We start from the raw sequence: 18116 nt of genomic DNA, 5'->3' as shown, positions 1-18116 counted from the left end.
AGGTGGTGACAAAGGACACAAACAATGGTTAAATTGTTAGCCTAGATTACTAAAGCATGGCATTATTGAGATTTTTAAACTAGAAATGAAATACAGACAAGCCTGTGCCCAGCACAGACAAAATGACTATATATGGTCATGCAACCATGGCAGATGAAAATCATGATTTTAAAAAAATTATATTTTTGTATTTAAATATTGGTAGTTCCCCTTTTAGTCTTAAATTGTTGAGAGGGATGCTTTGTACTTCTTCCATTTCCTAACTGTTAGCAGAGTTTCAGATTTTATTGAGATTTTCCTCCCACTAAGAAATTTTACACTTAAAATGCTCATCAATGCTGAAAAAAACAAGTCCAGGACCCAATTAGCATCTTTACTGTCAGAACACCACAAATGCAAACATCAATTGATAAACAAATACCCTGTGCTATATTTGTAATCAACACCACTCTTCCAATATCCTTCCACAAATCAATAAAAATGAAAAACTCATACCAGGCTACACTCCTCGATCAGAGTTTGCAGTCAACTGGACTTGTGCTCATAAATCACTTAGGTGCTTTTAAAAATCCCACTCAGGCTCCTAAATCCATGTTTTGGCACCTAATTTTAGCCTATTCTTGAAAATTTTGGTGCATGTGTATTTAAAGAGTTCAAAACAACTTTCCATGGTTAAAACAGAAATTTTGTTTTGAAGGGTCAAAGGCTGTCTGTAAGAGTTTTTAATAAAAGCAATTTAGCCCTGGACACTGCAAATACTTATGCTCATTAAACCTAAAGTCAACAGGAACATTTGTGAGTAAATTACATACCTGTTTAACTATTAGCAGGATCAGGTCCTTTAGATTCAGGGTTTTTTTATTTTTATTTATTTATTTATTTATTGTTTATACCAGTTTTGTAAAACTCAAAGATACCCTACTAGGAGTGCCATTTAGAATAAACAGCATATATAATTGAGTTCATATTAAATTTTAATCTAAAGTTGCAATAATAATTATTTTCCAATTAGTTTTAGAAAGCCTCAAACTGATACAAATCAAGAGGATTTTTTAAAATCAGTTATCTAAATTGCTCCACCCAGCATGCAGCCATGGGAAGGGAAGTTGGGGGGAGACCTGTCTTTTAAGTACTATGTCACAATCTTTTCATTTAAACATGGTTATGCATGATTAATACAAAAAAAAGACACTCAACCTTTCATCTTAGGAAGTGAGAAGAAAACCAATAGAACTCTCAGAAGACAGAGGTTTTATCTCCTTTAAAAGAGCTCGTCTGTACTTTAGGCATTCAAACAACTTCACTTACGTGCTACTGGCTGCCACCTTGTTTGTTAAGGGGTATGTGTACACTGCAATTAGACACTCCCAGCTGGCCCACGCTAGCTGACTCAGGCTTCCAGGGCTCAGGCTCAGAGGCTGTTTAATTTTGGTGTAGACACTGGGCTTGGGCCAAACATCTACACCACAATTAAACCCCTTATGCCAAGCCAGGGTCAGCTGGCACCATGGGTTCTTAATTGCAATGTAGACATACCCAAGGTTACTCCAATTTACCTGGAATTACAACGATTTGACAGTATCTTCAGAGGACAGAAGCGCTGGTGACGACTTTTGCATACTGATCAGTCATGGAGAGACGAGGCAAGAACAGCTGCCCTCCTAAAGAGGGGCAATTCACCACAGGATATGGCAGTGCTACTGGGCAGCAAAGCTGGTTCTGAACACTCCTGCTCCCTCCCACTTGCACTCCCAGTGCTGAGTTCTCCTCCCTGTCTGTTTCAGTTTGACCTGCTGTCCAGCAGGAACGGGTGAGGAGACAGGCACCTGTGCGCAGGTTACTCTACCAACACCCCAAAACCTGTATTCACAGTGGAAGATTGGCCTCCACAAGTGCACATCTCTGGAAGAATGGGACGGAGACACCCACCCACCTCAACTGCCCAATCTCAAGGAATCAGATCAAAGGTGACCGGCTCTTTCAACAGTTCTGAAATGTACATATCTCATGCTCTTCAAACCTAAGATAACACAAGATACTTTAAGCATATGAGACGCTCTCATTTTGATAATTTGGGTCAAGCATTTTCTTTCACACCATATTCCACATATCCATTTTCAAAATCAATCAGTAAATCTGGTACTAAGTACTATGTTTCTCAATTAGAATAAACATCTTTCACTGTGGAGTATCTCACACACACACTTGTGTTTTATTTGGCACCACAGTTTGGGACGCCATCTATTTCATCCAGTTCTGTGACTCAACAAGTTGTGGATGATTCAACATAGTCTGACGTTTTCAAAGCCAATGTGACCTTTCCTCTGTATGAAAGAAGTTTCAGTCTATATGCCAGAAGCAAGATTCAGTCTATTGTGGAAGACAGATTTCCATAGAAATTAATCAAATGAGTCTATTAGACAGGTGAGTAAGTAAACTACTACTGCAAAATTATGAAGTTACCAATCATAAGCAATCTTGATAGTGATGACCGAAAGGGCACCAGGAGAATCTCCCTCACTTTTTCACGTACCTGCACTTGATGGTTCAGCTGTGCAATTGTCGATTCTAGTTCTTTATAATTTTGGAGGAGAATTTGATTCTCCTTCTGGAGAATCTCTTTCTCGTTTCTGAGCTTTTCATTCTCTTCAATCAGTTTCTGATCCTGTTTTATTTTTGCCAAACTGATGTTTGACCCTATATTAAAGTCACAAGCCATCAATTTTTCCCTATTAAAAATAAATGAATATTAACAGAATCAAGATGCTTATTTTATAATGGTACGACAATTCTTTAATCATGACTGTCAAGAACATCTTAGTCAGACAGATCAAGAATAGAAATCTATTGTATAAGCAATTATACACATTAAATTATGCCACATTTCTTTAGAAGTGTGACCTTCCCACGTTGGTCTTCAAACAGATTTTGTATACAACCTCTTTGTGCCTCCGTTTCCTTCATCGGCATACGTACACAAAACTTCATTAAATAAAGGTAGTGATATGCAGAGAATTATTAAAAACAGCCATGGGAATGGCTGGAAGTAGAAAGCTAGGATCTCCTTGCTGCCAGGAGGTGCACATTTCCCTAGGCCAGTCTGGACATTATGGAGGACAATGCTGCTGCAGCAGGAAGGAAGGAAGACTGAATTGTTCACCAGACCCTGAGCTTCTCTAAAATTCAGGAAACAGTCCTGGCTACTTCAAAGCAAGTCAGGGATGAAGCCATTTACTATCAATCTAACTGAGCTGCATTCCAAATTATGGTCCCAACAAACATCAATGTGAACAAACGTCCTGGTGATCCAGAATGTGATCTTGCAAAAACATAACATGGGGGAAGTCATGCCCTCAGATGCATCAGTGATGGGCTCTCTAGAAAATTCCTAAATAGACAGAAGAGATCAGGAAAATATGAACAGCTAGTGAAGTTCAAATATATATATTTTTAGAAGATGTTTACTTATTCTGCTGCCTAACGTTTCCGGTTGCTGAGCAGCATCTTTTATCACCCACATTCCCCTTCTTCAGCAAATTGTAGCGCTGGAAACTCTAGATACCATGAGTGTCTTTTTAAAGATTTATGACCACCATCACCACCTCTTGTCACTGCAAGCACAAGTGGTACAGACACATACTTACTTCCAGTTGTAAGACTTGACTTTATTTTATCTGAGCATAGCTCTTGTACTCCCTTCCCCAACAGACAAAAGATATTCTTTTATACTCTGCATTTTTGGATAGTGAATTTTTTTTTAATATTGAGATAAATTAACATGAACTGACTGAATCAGGTAAGCTCCAGTGCAAGTAACCAATATGCTCTATCTTAAGGTGAAAACAACATATCCGAGTGCATACTTATATAATGCATATCTGTGTTGTCTCTTTTGCAAAATTATTGCAGGGACCAATGCCTTGCAACTTCAATCCTCGACTAAACCTTCCCAACTTTCATCAATGTTTCTAGACTCTCCCACACCTCTTTACAGCCAGGCCCCAAGCTCTTCCAAGAGCAGGGGGGAGGGGAAAAACCTTCTTCAGAAAGTTAATATCTAGAGAATTAGCTGTGCTCTCACTGCATGACCCTCTCTCTCTGCTACACAAGTGTGAAGATGAATAAAATAGCAAAGACAAGAGTAATAACACGAAAGAGAATAAAAGCTCAAATGAAATGACTCAGAGCAGAAACCATCTTTAATAAGAAAGACAAGTTTCAGCTAGAAAAAAAAACAATTAAGAGCATCGGGCAAAGATTTCAAAAGTGTCCAGTGATTTTGGATGACCAACTTGAACGGGGCTGGAGTTTCCTACACTGTGCACTAAGCACTTTCTCAAGAAGGATGGAGTCTCTCTTTTTTAATTCATAAAAGTAAAGGAGAAAAGAAAATGAAGACACGAATGAGGAGTGAATTAGGAGATGGAAGAGAACAATTTACCACGCCTTCTATATTTCGTTCTATTGGATGCCAAAAAAATTCTGTCTCCCAACCTGATTCTGTACAGACCTCTCATGGGAATTGTATTAAGACTTTTGGCCTGATTTTCATACCAGGCTTCCTTTTTGGAGGGCCAGTTTTGTACCCATGCGCACAGGTTATTCATAAATTTCCCTTGCAATTCACGGCAGTAGTAATATACAGTGGGAGAAAGAGACACCATGTGTACATAAACACAGCCCAGTTTCAAAAAGCCAGTCCTTTGAGTGCAAACTCCAATTCATTAATCATTTAGAATAGGCTATCTTTATAACTCATCATGTTGCTAGAAAGACCAAGAGACAAATGCAGCATTTTTAAAACTAATAATATTTCTGGACCAATTACAGTTTGTTGTATAATGGCAGTAACATGTCTTGCTTTGTAGTATATGCAGAACAAATGGCTTTTGGAATTAAGCAAAAACAAGGCACATAAATGGCTTAGTCTCTGCAGCTATTTATTGTTTTGTGCAATATAATATAATAAAAGGTTTCAGAGTAGCAGCCGTGTTAGTCTGTATCCACAAAAAGAACAGGAGTACTTGTGGCACCTTAGAGACTAACAAATTTATTTGAGCATAAGCTTTCATGGTGGGCTGTAGCCCACGAAAGCTTATGCTCAAATAAATTTGTTAGTCTCTAAGGTGCCACAAGTACTCCTGTTCTTTTTTTAATACAATAAAAGTTATCCCTTAACTAACCATTGGACATATCAGCCACAAAAAAATTCCAAAATATTTTCTTCAGTAAAGGAAGCTTTTAAGAGACAAAACATCCACTTAGCAAGGGCTGAAATTTATTGTCTTTTTGCTTTTTCCACCTTCCTCTCCTACATACAAACTCAGTAATGAGTCTATATCAAAACAGTGACACACTCACTATCAGACCCCACCCTGTCTTACTTCACAAAAGGCATATGGTTCCCAGTATGATTTTCATTCCTCATGTTGGTACCTATCTGGTCACCAAAATGCCCTTTCAGTCGGTTGGATACTGAAGGGTTGGGTCTGTTCTCCCATGCTGGAGCTGAAACTTTTGCATTCCAGGGTTGGTACTGAGCGACATCTATTTTTTTCTCATCGCAGTTGTTAGCATTTATAGGGGATTTGCATTTTTCAGCAAACCCCTTCTTAGACACTTCTTCCCCAATATCCACTTTTCCATACTCGGCCTGGGCAACAATGGTACCATCCTGGTATGTGGCTTTGTGTCGCATTTTTATTTCTTTTTCAAAAATTAAACTGTATAAGAACTTTCTCCCCTGTAAAATAAATGTACAGAAGTTATAAAACTGCTCACAGTGAACAGTTTCTCTTTGCTTAACTCAACTAACTTTCCATCAGCAAACAGACCTGTTAAAGACTTCAGTGGAGCCTAGAGGAGTTAAGACTTTCAGTGGAAGTTGGGCACCAACCTACATTAAGTCATTTTGAAAACCCCAGGCCAAATATTCAACACCATTATACAAAGGTTAACCTTTCAGTAATACAGGAAAAGCCTGTATTATAAATAATAATGTGATTTGTGCCATTCCTCTATCCTGCCATTTTAGCTGTCAACATTTTACAAACATTTTATCCACATTGGCCATAGTCACTTAAATGAGATAGCTAAAGCTCAACTACAGCACTAAATATCTCCCATTTAAATAAGTCCTCACTACTACAGAGCAAATTATATCAAAATGTGTCATCAGCTACATATCTACCACTTGAAATGGAATGCAAATGTAATTACACTATTACATATAAAAATCTACATTGTGAATATCAACCTTGAAATGTCAAGACTGAAAAATCAAGCATTCAAAAGTTAGGAATGCCAGAACTGCAGTTACTAGTTTGATTGCTAGTGTCAGACACTGGCAGGTTTGAAGGCTGAGAGGAATGGGATGTGATGCAGCCCTTCAAAGAAGTGGCTGAAAACAACAGAGAAAAAACTACCCTTAACTCAGCCATTTCTTTGAATAAGCTGTTTTTACTGATGTCCTCCCCCTTTTCCTCCCATCCCCCACCCAAAAAAGGAAGACATTCAGACAGAGGCAGAGAGCAAATATGGAAAAATTAGTTAAAGTTTGGCACAGTTATAAGTAACTGGAAACAGTGGGTTACAACGGAATTTGTTAGGCAGCCTTTACTAGAGGCTTTACTACCTCCAACTATAAAATTAACAACAATCTCCCAATTCTCCTCTAAACCACCAGCTGAATGCCAAAGTGCCAAAGAGGAAGAAAATTCACATTCACTGATGACAAGAGGGCAGGTATTTTTCTAGCTCCATCCATCAACCCAGCATTCTTTCCACTGAATTTATTTAGTTTCTGTGGCACTCATCATCATCATCCCTGAGCAACTCGGAACCATCAATGGATTAGTGATCCATTCCAACAGGGAATACTTCTCTGTTGATTTAGGGAAGTATTATTTCCTGTTAAAGACGGACACTGAAACGGAGAGAGCACCATGTCACTTGGTCAACGTCAGAGAGTTTGTGACAGAGCCAGGAACAGAACCTAGAGCTCAAAGTTCATTAATGGTGAGATTTGACTCTCTTACAGATATCCCCCATGAGTCTCAGCTTGATGGGTAAAGACACTCTCACCATTCATCTTTTATGGATTCCTAAGGATGAAAATCTGTAGATAGTTTGGCTTTATTTGTTACACAGTTCGTCATGCACGCATTTATAAGTCTATAACTTACCTGGTCAAATTGATTTAAATCTTGATCAGGAGGAATCTGTAGTCCCCAGAGTCTATACTTTTTAGCAATGCTGGGAAATTGCAAGTTCTCTGGAATCTCAACTATTTCTGATCGATTTAGCATCTCAGAATTTCCATAATCAATGTATAATACCTGACACTGTGGCAATAATAAAATATAAATAAGCATAGCTGCTACAAGTCTACTACAGTAGTATGTATTAAAATATACAGTACTTAGAGGACTATATATCACTTGTGATCCTAGTGTGAGAGTCCTAAAGGGAGTTCTACATCTGATCAAGGGCAATATACAGAAAAAGATAGCTATGCCCTTATAAAAGCAAACCTACTAGGTAGAAGAAGTCACAGCTCAAACTACACCATCAAAACTGAAAATTAAAAATAAAATCTTAATTTACAAATATAAAATTTGTTGTCCTAAGTTACTGTGCCATTTTTATGGTCAGCATAATGCGTTTTCAAAGTCAACGCTTTTCCATTTTCTATGTAAACATCCTGAACATTTATTATCCTCATCTCTTCCAGCATAAATCTATTCTGTACAGAATAATCATTGTTCATAGCACCCTTACCATAAGCTGGGAACAATGATGTCATTTAGTGGAAGCAACTGCCACTTCTCCTCAAGTACAAAACTATCAATTTCAGTGCAATAAGCTCCCAATTGATGGGTGCCAAAAGACGTTGACAAACAACTAATAAGTATCTTATAGTTTCGATATCTGAAGAAAAAATGGTATCAGATATACATTAAAAAAAAAAAAGTAAGGCGGCGATACAAAAGGCAGTAAGTGTGCCTGAAATTACAACAGGCTTCTCAAAGGGAATCTTCAGCAGTTTTGTTCTAATACCTTGCATGAACAGCTAAATATTTACTAAGTATACAGTTTTAAAAAAATTCAGAACAATCGTTAGAAATGTCCATTCATTGTTTCATTAGTCCCTTCAGCCCATTCAAGTCTCACAGTGCACACTACAGTTTTAGTGGTATTTCCAAGAAGGAGATATATTTGATGATTAAAATTAGGTCTGAAAAGCAGGACATTTCAAAGGTTAAGCAAGTTCTATGGTGTTTTTACAGTTTGCTTATGTTAATTCAACAGTTTGTGTACCAATGTTTTTTAAATGAAAAACCACATTCAGTCTTACTTTTCCTCTAATAGTTAAAGTGTTGGCTTGCTAGCAGCTTGAGTTTTTGGGAAGTATGTACATGTATTTGTATATATATTCATATAACATTTGGAGTTCTCTTTTAATAAAGGGGATAAGTTACGGCAGTGGTTTTCAACCTTTTTTCTGGGGACTCAGTTGAAGAAAATTGTTGATGCCCATGACCCAATGGAGCTGGGGATGAAGGGTCTGGGAGAGGCTCAGGGCTGGGGCAGGGGTGCGGGCTGCAGCCAGGAATGAGGGGTTCAGGGTGTGGGAGGGCACTCTGGGGTGGGGCTGGGGGTTGGGGTGTGGGATGCAGAAGGGGCTCCAGGTTTGGGGGTATGGCTCTGGGCTGGGGATGAAGCCTCTGGGGTGGGGTCGGGGATGAGGGGTCTAGGATGCAGGAGGGGCTCCACATTGGGGGGGGCGCGCCTCAGGCTTTGGGGTGGGGCTGGGGATGAGAGTTTTGGGGTGCAGGAGGGACTCCGGGTTTGGGAGGGGGGCTCAGGGCTGGGTCAGGGGGTTGGGGTGTGGGAGGGGATCAGGGCTCTGGGCTGGGGGTGCAGGCTCTGGAGTGCAGCAGAGGATGTGGGGTTTGGGGTGCAGGAAGGGCTTCCAGGTTTGGGGGGGCTCAGAGCTGGGGCAGGGAATTGGGGAGCGGGGTTGGGGAGCGGGGTTGGGGCACGGGGTTACCTCCGGCATCTCCCAGTCAGCGGCGCAGCCGGGTGCAGAGGCAGGCTTCCCACGGTCCTGGCACCGTGGACTGCACTATGCCCCGAAAGTGGCAAGCAGCAGGTCCAGCTCCTAGGCAGAGGCACGCAAGCAGTTCGGGGCGGGGACAGCACGCGGAGCCCCGTGGCCCCCCTGCCTAGAAGCCGGACCCACTGCTGGGGGGCAGGGCAGTGTCAGAACAGGAAGGCACTAGCCTGCCTTAGCTGGGCAGCACCGCCAATGGGACTTTTTAACGTCACGGTCGGCAGTGCTGACCAGAGTGACCCAGTGCCTTACATGCTGTGATCCAATACTGGGCCACGACCTGAACTTTGAAAAACACTGAGTTAGGGAAAAATCCCAAATTTAGCACCTCACTCTAAATTTAAACTTTAGTTTTAAGAACAAAACAGCTTTTCACTGATAATTTTTCCAGTTTTAAATCTGGCTATGAAATGACATAGGAAAAGTTGTGAAATCAGACCGTCTTCAAGGGCAGAGGTGAAATTAAAGGAAGCTCCCAAATCATTATGGCATGAGCCAGTGTGGATATCACCATTTCAAGTGAGGGTAATATAGGAACTCCTCACTTAACGTTGTAGTTATGTTCCTGAAAAACGCGACTTTCAGCAAAACGATGTTAAGCAAATCCAATTTCCCCGTAAGAATTAATGTAAATGAGGGGGTTAGGTAAATGAGACAAAAGACTATATACATATATCATCACTGTGTACCAGTATTAAATTGTTTGTTTAAAACTTATACTCTGTGTGTGTGTGTGTGTGTATATATATATATATATATATATATACACACACACACACACACACACACACATATATAGATACACACACAGAGTATAAGTTTTAAACAAACAATTTAATACTGGTACACAGTGATGATGACTGTGAAGCTTGGTTGAGGTGGAGGAGTCAGAGGGTGGGATATTTCCCAGGGAATGCCTTACTGCTAAATGAACTAGCAATTGACTGAGCCCTCGAGGGTTAACTCTCACAACACTCTACAAGGCAACAGGAAAGGAGGGAGGGCAGACAGAGACACACACCCTGTGTGAGAGAGAAAAAAAAATGTGCATTTCCCCTTTAAGTAGCTGACCCCAGGCTTAAGTACACTGCCTTGTTAATTAAATCAGCTTGCTGAGACCTGAGACTGCAGCTACTGCCTAGAAGCTCCCTCCCTCTGTCCTGTGTCCCCCATGCTCTATGGAAGATGTGGTAAGGGAGTGCAGGAGCAGGGAGAGGGGGAAACACCCTGACATTAGCCCCCCTCTTGCCCCGTCCTCCCATACAGCAAGCAGGAGTCTCTAGGAGCAGCTCCAAGGCAGAGGGCAGGAGCAGCACACGGCAATGGGGGGAGGGACAGCTGCTGCACAGGGAACCTAGGGGAGTGGGGAGCTGATAGGGGGGCTGCTGGTCCACCCTGGTTCCAAGCCCCCACCAGCTAGCTGCAACAGGCTGCTCTTTCTGCAAGCAGCGGACAAAACAGGCAGCTGCCAAACGATTTTAGAAGGGAGCATTTCACTTTAAATGAGCATGTTTCCTAATTGATCAGCAACTTAATATTGAAACAACGTTAACCGGGACGACTTTAAGTGAGGCGTTCCTGTAGACCTCTTGTGTTTGGACATCACAATTACCAAACAACCCTAGCCTGGGAGCTTTAAAAGTCACCTGAAAGCCATAAGTATCAGCTCTAATATTATTTCGGTGAATGTTATCAGCCAGATCCCAACTCCCATTTTCTCTTCTCAGAAGTTCTGAAGTGACATGGTGCTGCTTGATAACACTGGCACCTGTTACTCGGGGAGGGGGGAGGGGGGGGGGGGTTGGTCTGTCTGTCTGTGTCACTTCAAAGATATACACACACTGTACCAATCTTCCCATCAACTTAAAGCTTCCAAAATAACTTATCACTTTAACGCACAGGTGGGCAAACTTTTTGGCCTGAGGGTCACATCTGAGTATGGAAATTGTATGGCGGGCCATGAATGCTTACGAAATAGGGGGTTGGAGTGCAGGAGGGGGTGAGGACATCGGCTGAGGGTGCAGGCTCTGGAGTAGGGCCAGAAATGAGGAATTCAGGGTGTGGGAGGGGGCTCCGGGCGGCGGGAGGGGGTTTGGGTGCGGGGGTGGAGGGGCTTGAGGGCTATGGGGTGGGGCTGGGGATGAGGGATTTGGGGTGCAGAAGGGTGCTCCAGGCTGGGACTGCAGGGTTTGGAGGGCTAGAAAGGGATCAGGTCTGGGGCAGGGGGGTGAGGGCTCCTGGGTGGGGCTAGGGTGATCAGACAGCAAGTGTGAAAAATCAGCAAAGGGGGTGGGGGATAATAGGAGACTATAGAAGAAAAAGACCCAAAAATTGGGACTGTCCCTATAAAATCAGGACATCTGATCACCCTAGGTGGGGCCTGGGGTTGAGAGGTTTGCGGGGCAGGAGGGTGCTCTAGGCTGGGACCGAGGGGTTCAGAGGGCAGGAGAGGGTTCAGTGCTGGGGCAGGGGACTGGGGCACAGGAGGAGGTCAGGGGTGCAGGCTCCAGGCAGTGCTTACCTCAAGCAGCTCCTGGAAGCAGCGGCATGTCCCCTCTCCAGCTCCTACACAGAAGCACAGCCAGGCAGCTCAGGGTGCTGCCCCGTCTGCAGGCACCGCCACTGCTGCTCCCATTGACTGGGAACCATGGCCAATGGGAGCTACAGAGCCAGCACTTGGGGTGGCGGAAGCGTAGGAAGCCCCTGGCTACCCCTACACATAGGAGCTGGAGGTGGGACATGCTGCTGCTTCCGGGAGCTGTGCAGAGTGAGGCAAGCCCCTGATCCCGCGACCCGGCAGGAGCTCGAGGGCCGGATTAAGAGGTCTGATGGGCCGGATGCAGCCCACGGGCCGTAGTTGGCCCACCCCTGCTTTAACGTATGCCCCAGGCAAGTAACCACAGATTTAGATTTTTTTAGGCAACGATAAGCCTCAGAAGTATATTAGTTTTTGTTTCCACATATTTGCTTTTAAAAGTGATTCAGCAGTAAAGAACAATCACATCCTAAAATATGTTTCCTACCTTTTCATCACTGATCACTTGCTGTACTTTGCATCTATACCAGCATTTATCTTCAGAAAAACATCCACCGTAGATCTGTTGATCAGAAGAGAAAGTGGCATTCTGTAAGCATAAGTGCACCTCAAAATTATATACCACAGTCCATTACAACACTTGTATTTCAAAAGTTTGTAATCTGGATATCTGCAGAATATTGAAACAGAGTGGCAGTCCGCCTAACCCAGTATCCTGTCTCCTACGCTAGCATATGCTGGAGGCTTCAAAATATATAATCCTCAATACATCTAGTTATACAATACTATACTTTGAAGAAATGTTTTCTCATGCTGCAAAACATGTTACGTATTGGATTCATGGAGCTTTTGCTATCTGTGCCATGCTACACAGTTTTACTAACAATAATAATAATAATAATAATAATAATAGCTATGAAGAAGGTAAATGCCAACCACAATATCGTAGAGATTTCTGGATTTTATTTTTTTAATGAAATCAAAAAGGTGATCATAAGAATAATCTAATTTACCTGCACACATATGCAGTTCAGGAGATGAGGTAGTCTACTATGAAGCAAGTTATAGGTAAACTTAAGTAGCATATAAATTTGTGCATGAATACACATAAAATATACCCTAGAAAATTTTCACTATTACTCTATTTTGCATTTTTTCCCCCTGAATATCTCGGGTTTATTTTTTACTTGAGAGAATAAAAGTCATATTACAATAAAAGAATCAAGAAAACATCTAAGAAATCAGCTGTGTAGAATAAAGATTTTTACGTATGTGTAAAAAACAAAAATCACTACACACACACACACACACACACCTTTACCTTAGTAAAATCAGGATTGCCAAAAACTGAGTTGGCCTGAGGACAAACTTCAGCCAGTGCATGACTTAATTTCAAGATGTCATTATTTCTACTCATGTTCTAAGAAGTGGGAGGGGAGAGTAAAAAGTGTTAGCTATCATCTGAAAGCCTTTAAACATCTGTTTCAAAAGCAATAAATAAGTCAAAACATCTACTAATCCTGACACTACTGCACTGCCCTGACAACTTTCACCTTCTAAAATTTGAACTGTATATACAACCTTGTTGGCAATTTCTTTCCAACACTGGAAAGCGACTTTCAGGGGTTAGGGAACTTACTATGGTGAGATGTCATTCTAGCAGAAAATTGGTCTGAAAAAAATATTTACTTTAACAGCTTAACTTTTTTTTTTTTAAAGAGATTTTGTGAAAACTACAGTCATAAGAGATGTTGCAAAAAATGTGATTTGAAAACTCATAATGTGAGCATTCATATATTTTTGGGAATATGTATGTAGCACTCCTCTTCCAACATTATGAGAAAAGGCAACAATTTTTTAATCTCTTGTTTTCTTACTTGTAAGAATAATTGTTTGGTTTGACTGATGTGAACAAGACCTTTTAATTATATTTTGGTTTACCAAGTTGTAAAAACCTATATCAGCTACAGAAGATGAAACAACTATTATATTTTATTTTAAGTTCAAAGTGTAGAAAATCCAGAGTGTGGAGAGGGAGAGAAAACAATTAGTGTAATAAAAATGACTCGCTTATCTACTAAAAGAATAGTATCAGAGGGGTAGCCGTGTTAGTCTGGTTCTGTAGAAGCAGCAAAGAATCCTGTGGCACCTTATAGACTAACAGATGTTTTGCAGCATGAGCTTTCGTGGGTGAATACCCACTTCTTCGGATGCAAGCAGTGGAAATTTCCAGGGGCAGGTGTGTATATATAAGCAAGCAAGAATACTAGAATAATTCTAATAATAATTAGAATAATTAGAATAATTCAGAATACTAGAAAAATTCTAGGATTAAGTTGCAGAATGCATAAATTCAAATTCTAAAGAAGGAAATTATTACTAGTGATAGCTCTAATGATCTCCTTATAAGAAAACAGTCAATGCATAAATTTCTTAGTAGTTTAAATAAACTCATGTATCATAATGAGTCTGTGACTACATATACAATTAAGCCAATACTTGAAAAGACTTCCAAGAAATTAAGACTACTGTAATTAAAAAGGACACCATCAACATGATATCTAGTGAATTTAAAAAAAAAAAAAAAGTTAAAAGCCGTTTCAGGTACTGTATCTACCACTGAGTCCCCCTACCAATTTGGGATTTTACAATAATTTACTCTATTTTAAGTGTTGCTTTTCCTGCCACTGTGTGCCCACATGAAGAACTAGCGATATTGGCTATATAAAGGAAAGTGAAACTAACTATGAACAAAGTCCTGTCAAATGCACAAAGTAAAAACAAGACAATCTGAATTTTTTCCCCAATTTTTCAGTTATTTTAAGTGTTACTTGTAACACCACACACCTGACGAACCACAGGCATTGTCTATACCCCCAAAAGATAGTGTGTCCATTGTTTAAAGTTATATATGTACCTGGGGATGAGCAACACAGACCAAGTTCTCATTAAAAGCCACAAAAAGTTACAGAAACCTCCAACCTGGTGTGCTGTTTCCCAGTCTAACTTGAGAACCACAATAGATTTTTCCATTATTTTTGTTTTGTTATAAATGTTGAAGTTAGTCATGTTAAAAGTTTAAAGGCCCCAAGGTCAACTTTCCATACTATTCCTGACCCAACATTGATAGTTCTAACATTCAAGCTTTTACGCAAGACCTACTGTACACTGAATAGAATAAGTCCATGTAAAATTTGAGTTGGCTGATGGTCAATAGTTTTCTAATCCAATTCAGAAGGCAATATGTGACTCCTGCTTATGTCAGTATTAAGCAACTGAACAGTTGGATGGAATATTTTAACCACGTTGTTGGATGTTCAACTTTGGAACCTAAGGTATTTTCTTTTTTACCCCAAGTCCCATTCATATACCCATTAGGCATTTTAAATTTTGTGTAAGTACATCATTACCATTTTTGTATGAAACTAGATTAAACAAACACCTTATTAGAATATCTTATTCAAGAAGGTTTTTTTACATCACCTGTGCCCAAAATGTCACAGCATCTTCAACATGACAACCAACCACATCTTCAACTGGGAGGGAAAAAAAATATTTTAAATCAATTCTGAATTTCAGTGTTAACAAAGGAAACAATCTATTTTCCTTCAGTACCTTTATTGTATCCTGTGTTTTCATCCATTACGACAAATCCTGAAACATTACAAAACATCTGGAGTTAAACCTAATAGTATAAATTAAGGAACGTAATAATTTACTAAATTGGGTCCTGGTCCTGTACTGAGCTCTGCATATTGTGGTCTTGATTTGAATCTGCACAGACACCCATAAAATATTTCAGAACTTTTATGAAAACTGCTTCAGTGTATGTGTAGATTAAAATCAAAGCCTTGATACCTTTAATGATGACATTGAATTCTGAAACTATGCACTATTATTGAATGTTTCATTAACTGTTATTTTTGCTACTCCACTTCTCCCACCTTCACCAATCTTCCCCTCCCCTTTTTTTTTTTTTGGTCTCCTCCATTGGGTATATCTTGTTTTTGAGACTGTAAGGAATTTGGGGAAGGGGCAGCATCTGTAAAATGTCTGTACAGCATCTAGCACAATGGAGTTCTGACTTGGTGGAGGCCTCCAGCCACTATCACAATACAAATATGGTAAGATTTTGCATCAATTTCAAAAGATGTGAGAAATGTGACTTTAACGCACTTTTAAAACCCTGATTTAAATACTTTTATCCTCCTTATATTGAATATGATTCCTCTGTATATTCAGGAATTGGTGATGACTTCTTTCCTAACAGTCTCATACTTTCCACTGGAGAAGCATGGTTTCTCTTATTTTTTTGAATGGAGCTCAAATTAATACAATTTTTTTTGTTAAAGTTGTAACTGAGATGGTAATCTTATTAAATCTTTTTCACCCGCACCAGCAATTAAAAGTGTCATTATGCCAAGAAAAATGACAACGTAACAGTAGTATTCTTGCTCAACAGATCTACTACCTGTGTACATTCACAGTCATATCTGCTTACTCAGCCAAAAATTAAGTTCTATGTATTGGATCTATATTACTGGTGATCCAGGAACCACACAGAGACAGACTTAGTTTTCAGATTCTAGTTTAAGTCTGCAGAGTTTCAAGTTTAGACAAATAACCACTTTACTAGTAAAATCAATCTGGAATTCACAGAGACATGCATGGAGCCACACAATGCCATTTTCCAGTCTCTTTTCGAGTTATAAATGCAATTTAATTACACGGTAGATCTGGAACTAGAATCTGTCCGCTAAATAGTGCGATCAAAACCAACAAAGGACAGAGAGGACATTTTTCCTAAAGACATCAAAACTAATAGTGGTGCCATTCTCCTCCCCTCCCTCCAATATATATGGGAAAGCAGAGGGCTTCTTTAGAAGAACTGTATTTAATAACCTGGAAGATTTTTCCCTGATTAGAACTGTATGAATACAGTTTAGGATAGCCTAATAGCATCTAACTGTTACCATCAAATCTACAACTGTGTGTAAAGAGGCATATGTATTTTAAGCATGGCCATATGGAAACAACAGCTTTGTACTGTACTTCTGATCTAGATGGCAAAATAGCAGCTTCCCCAAAGACAATACTGCTTTATCTAAACTGTGGCTAGTATAGGTACAACTGTAGCATGGAAAAAGTATAATACAATCTTCAAGAGATCCCATCCGTAAAAAATTGTCTGTTCATTTTAATAGTCCTAAACCATTGCCTCAAACTGCCACTTCCAGAAAATACATTAAAGTGTCTGATCATTAATCCGCATTTCAACTTCTTCCTGTTGCGCCTTCATCTGACTATGGCAGCTCTACCAGTACAAGCTCCTAGCTTATTTAGCATGGTTTACAGCAATGCAGTTTACCATGATCTGAAACCAACTGGTTTTTACATGGAGTTCCTCTAGCTGCCCTTACTGGAAAGGGCCCCTGTAGCCTGGTTTTTAAGCTCTTGCAGGTAGGGTGATCAGACAGCAAATGTGAAAAATCAGGATGGGGATGGGGAGGAATAAGAGCCTATATAACAAAAAGACCCCAAAATCGGGACATCTGGTCACCCTACTTGCAGGGGGCCTGGCTCCCAGTACTCATGCACGAGGCACTGCAAAAAGCCGTCCCCATTGCTGCCCTTCACACCAACCCCAGGGGACGCACCAAACCAAGCGGGCGCAGGCCAACGGGAGGAAGCATTCCCTGGCCTTAGGCCACCCCTGCCCCGCCACATATTGCACCCGATCCCCAGAGACAGCGGCCAGGATTAACCCCGGGAGCGCAGCACCAGCCCCGGCACCGAGGAACCAGCCCAGGGCTGCAGGTCTCGGACCCCAGTTACCCGCAGCGAGTCCCCCTGCCCCGCGCACGCGCTGCAGCCTCCAGAGGCGGCACGACCAAGCGAAGCCCACGCGCCCGCCTACCCTGCGAGTTAGGGCGGGACCCCGCCGCACCCCGCCCATGCGCATGCGCACAGAAACCCGCCACGCCACACCGGTGCCCGCTCTCACGAGGCGCGTGAAGCGGTGCGCGCGCCGGGCCTGAGACGCTCCCCGGCCTCGTGCGGCTGCGGGGCAGGAGGGGAGTTCGGCTCCCTGCCCTCAGCGGATCGGCGCCTCAGCGAGGGCTGGGCTAGCAGGGGCGAGGGGCAGAGACCAGGGGGTGGTTATTCCTCCCCCCCCGATACTGCTGCCCCGCATCGCCTTGGCTTCTGCCCACCTGGTTCGCCAGCGCATAGCAGCCTCCCGTACAAGTCTCGTTCCTGCAGTATCACTTCCCAGCACCTGCTGCGCCGCCCACCCTTCGGCAGGTGCCTGGGTCTCTCTTCTTAGCCCAGCCCTGGCGTGTCCCTTACAGAAGATGCTTCTTCCTATTGAAAGTCTTCCCTTTAATGTGGTGTTACATCAGTGCTTAATGGAGGGTAGCCAACCCTCTGAGACTGTCCTGGAGTCTCCAGGAATTAAAGTGTGCA

At 41.5% G+C, this 18116-nt stretch overlaps 1 protein-coding gene across 5 annotated transcripts in view; it reads right to left on the bottom strand.

Annotated features, from left to right (window-relative positions):
* STK31 (serine/threonine kinase 31) overlaps window positions 1-17781 on the bottom strand; it is a 101080-nt gene extending 83299 nt beyond the window's left edge. Inside the window, exons 1-8 of one of the 5 annotated variants that reach the window (XM_039526710.1) lie at window positions 17656-17781; window positions 15267-15305; window positions 15135-15187; window positions 12973-13071; window positions 12139-12213; window positions 7185-7343; window positions 5385-5743; window positions 2534-2729 (exon numbers count right to left, since the gene is read on the bottom strand). In XM_039526710.1, coding sequence (XP_039382644.1) covers window positions 2534-2729; window positions 5385-5743; window positions 7185-7343; window positions 12139-12213; window positions 12973-13071; window positions 15135-15187; window positions 15267-15294 — 969 coding nt within the window. In that variant the 5' untranslated portion in view covers window positions 15295-15305; window positions 17656-17781. Of the gene's footprint in view, window positions 1-2533; window positions 2730-5384; window positions 5744-7184; window positions 7344-12138; window positions 12214-12972; window positions 13072-15134; window positions 15188-15266; window positions 15306-17308; window positions 17422-17486; window positions 17533-17568; window positions 17587-17655 lie in introns of those variants that run through there. The other 4 variants (XM_039526709.1, XM_039526707.1, XM_039526706.1 and 1 more) reach the window with 4 other exon arrangements.
* Between the last annotated feature and the right edge of the window lie 335 nt (window positions 17782-18116).

The sequence above is a fragment of the Mauremys reevesii genome, linkage group 2, assembly GCF_016161935.1.
Source record: "Mauremys reevesii isolate NIE-2019 linkage group 2, ASM1616193v1, whole genome shotgun sequence".
In the NCBI taxonomy this organism is placed as follows: Eukaryota; Metazoa; Chordata; order Testudines; family Geoemydidae; genus Mauremys; species Mauremys reevesii.
The sequence above is the reverse complement of the archived record's forward strand: the minus strand, read 5'-3'. Positions and strand labels throughout refer to the sequence as shown.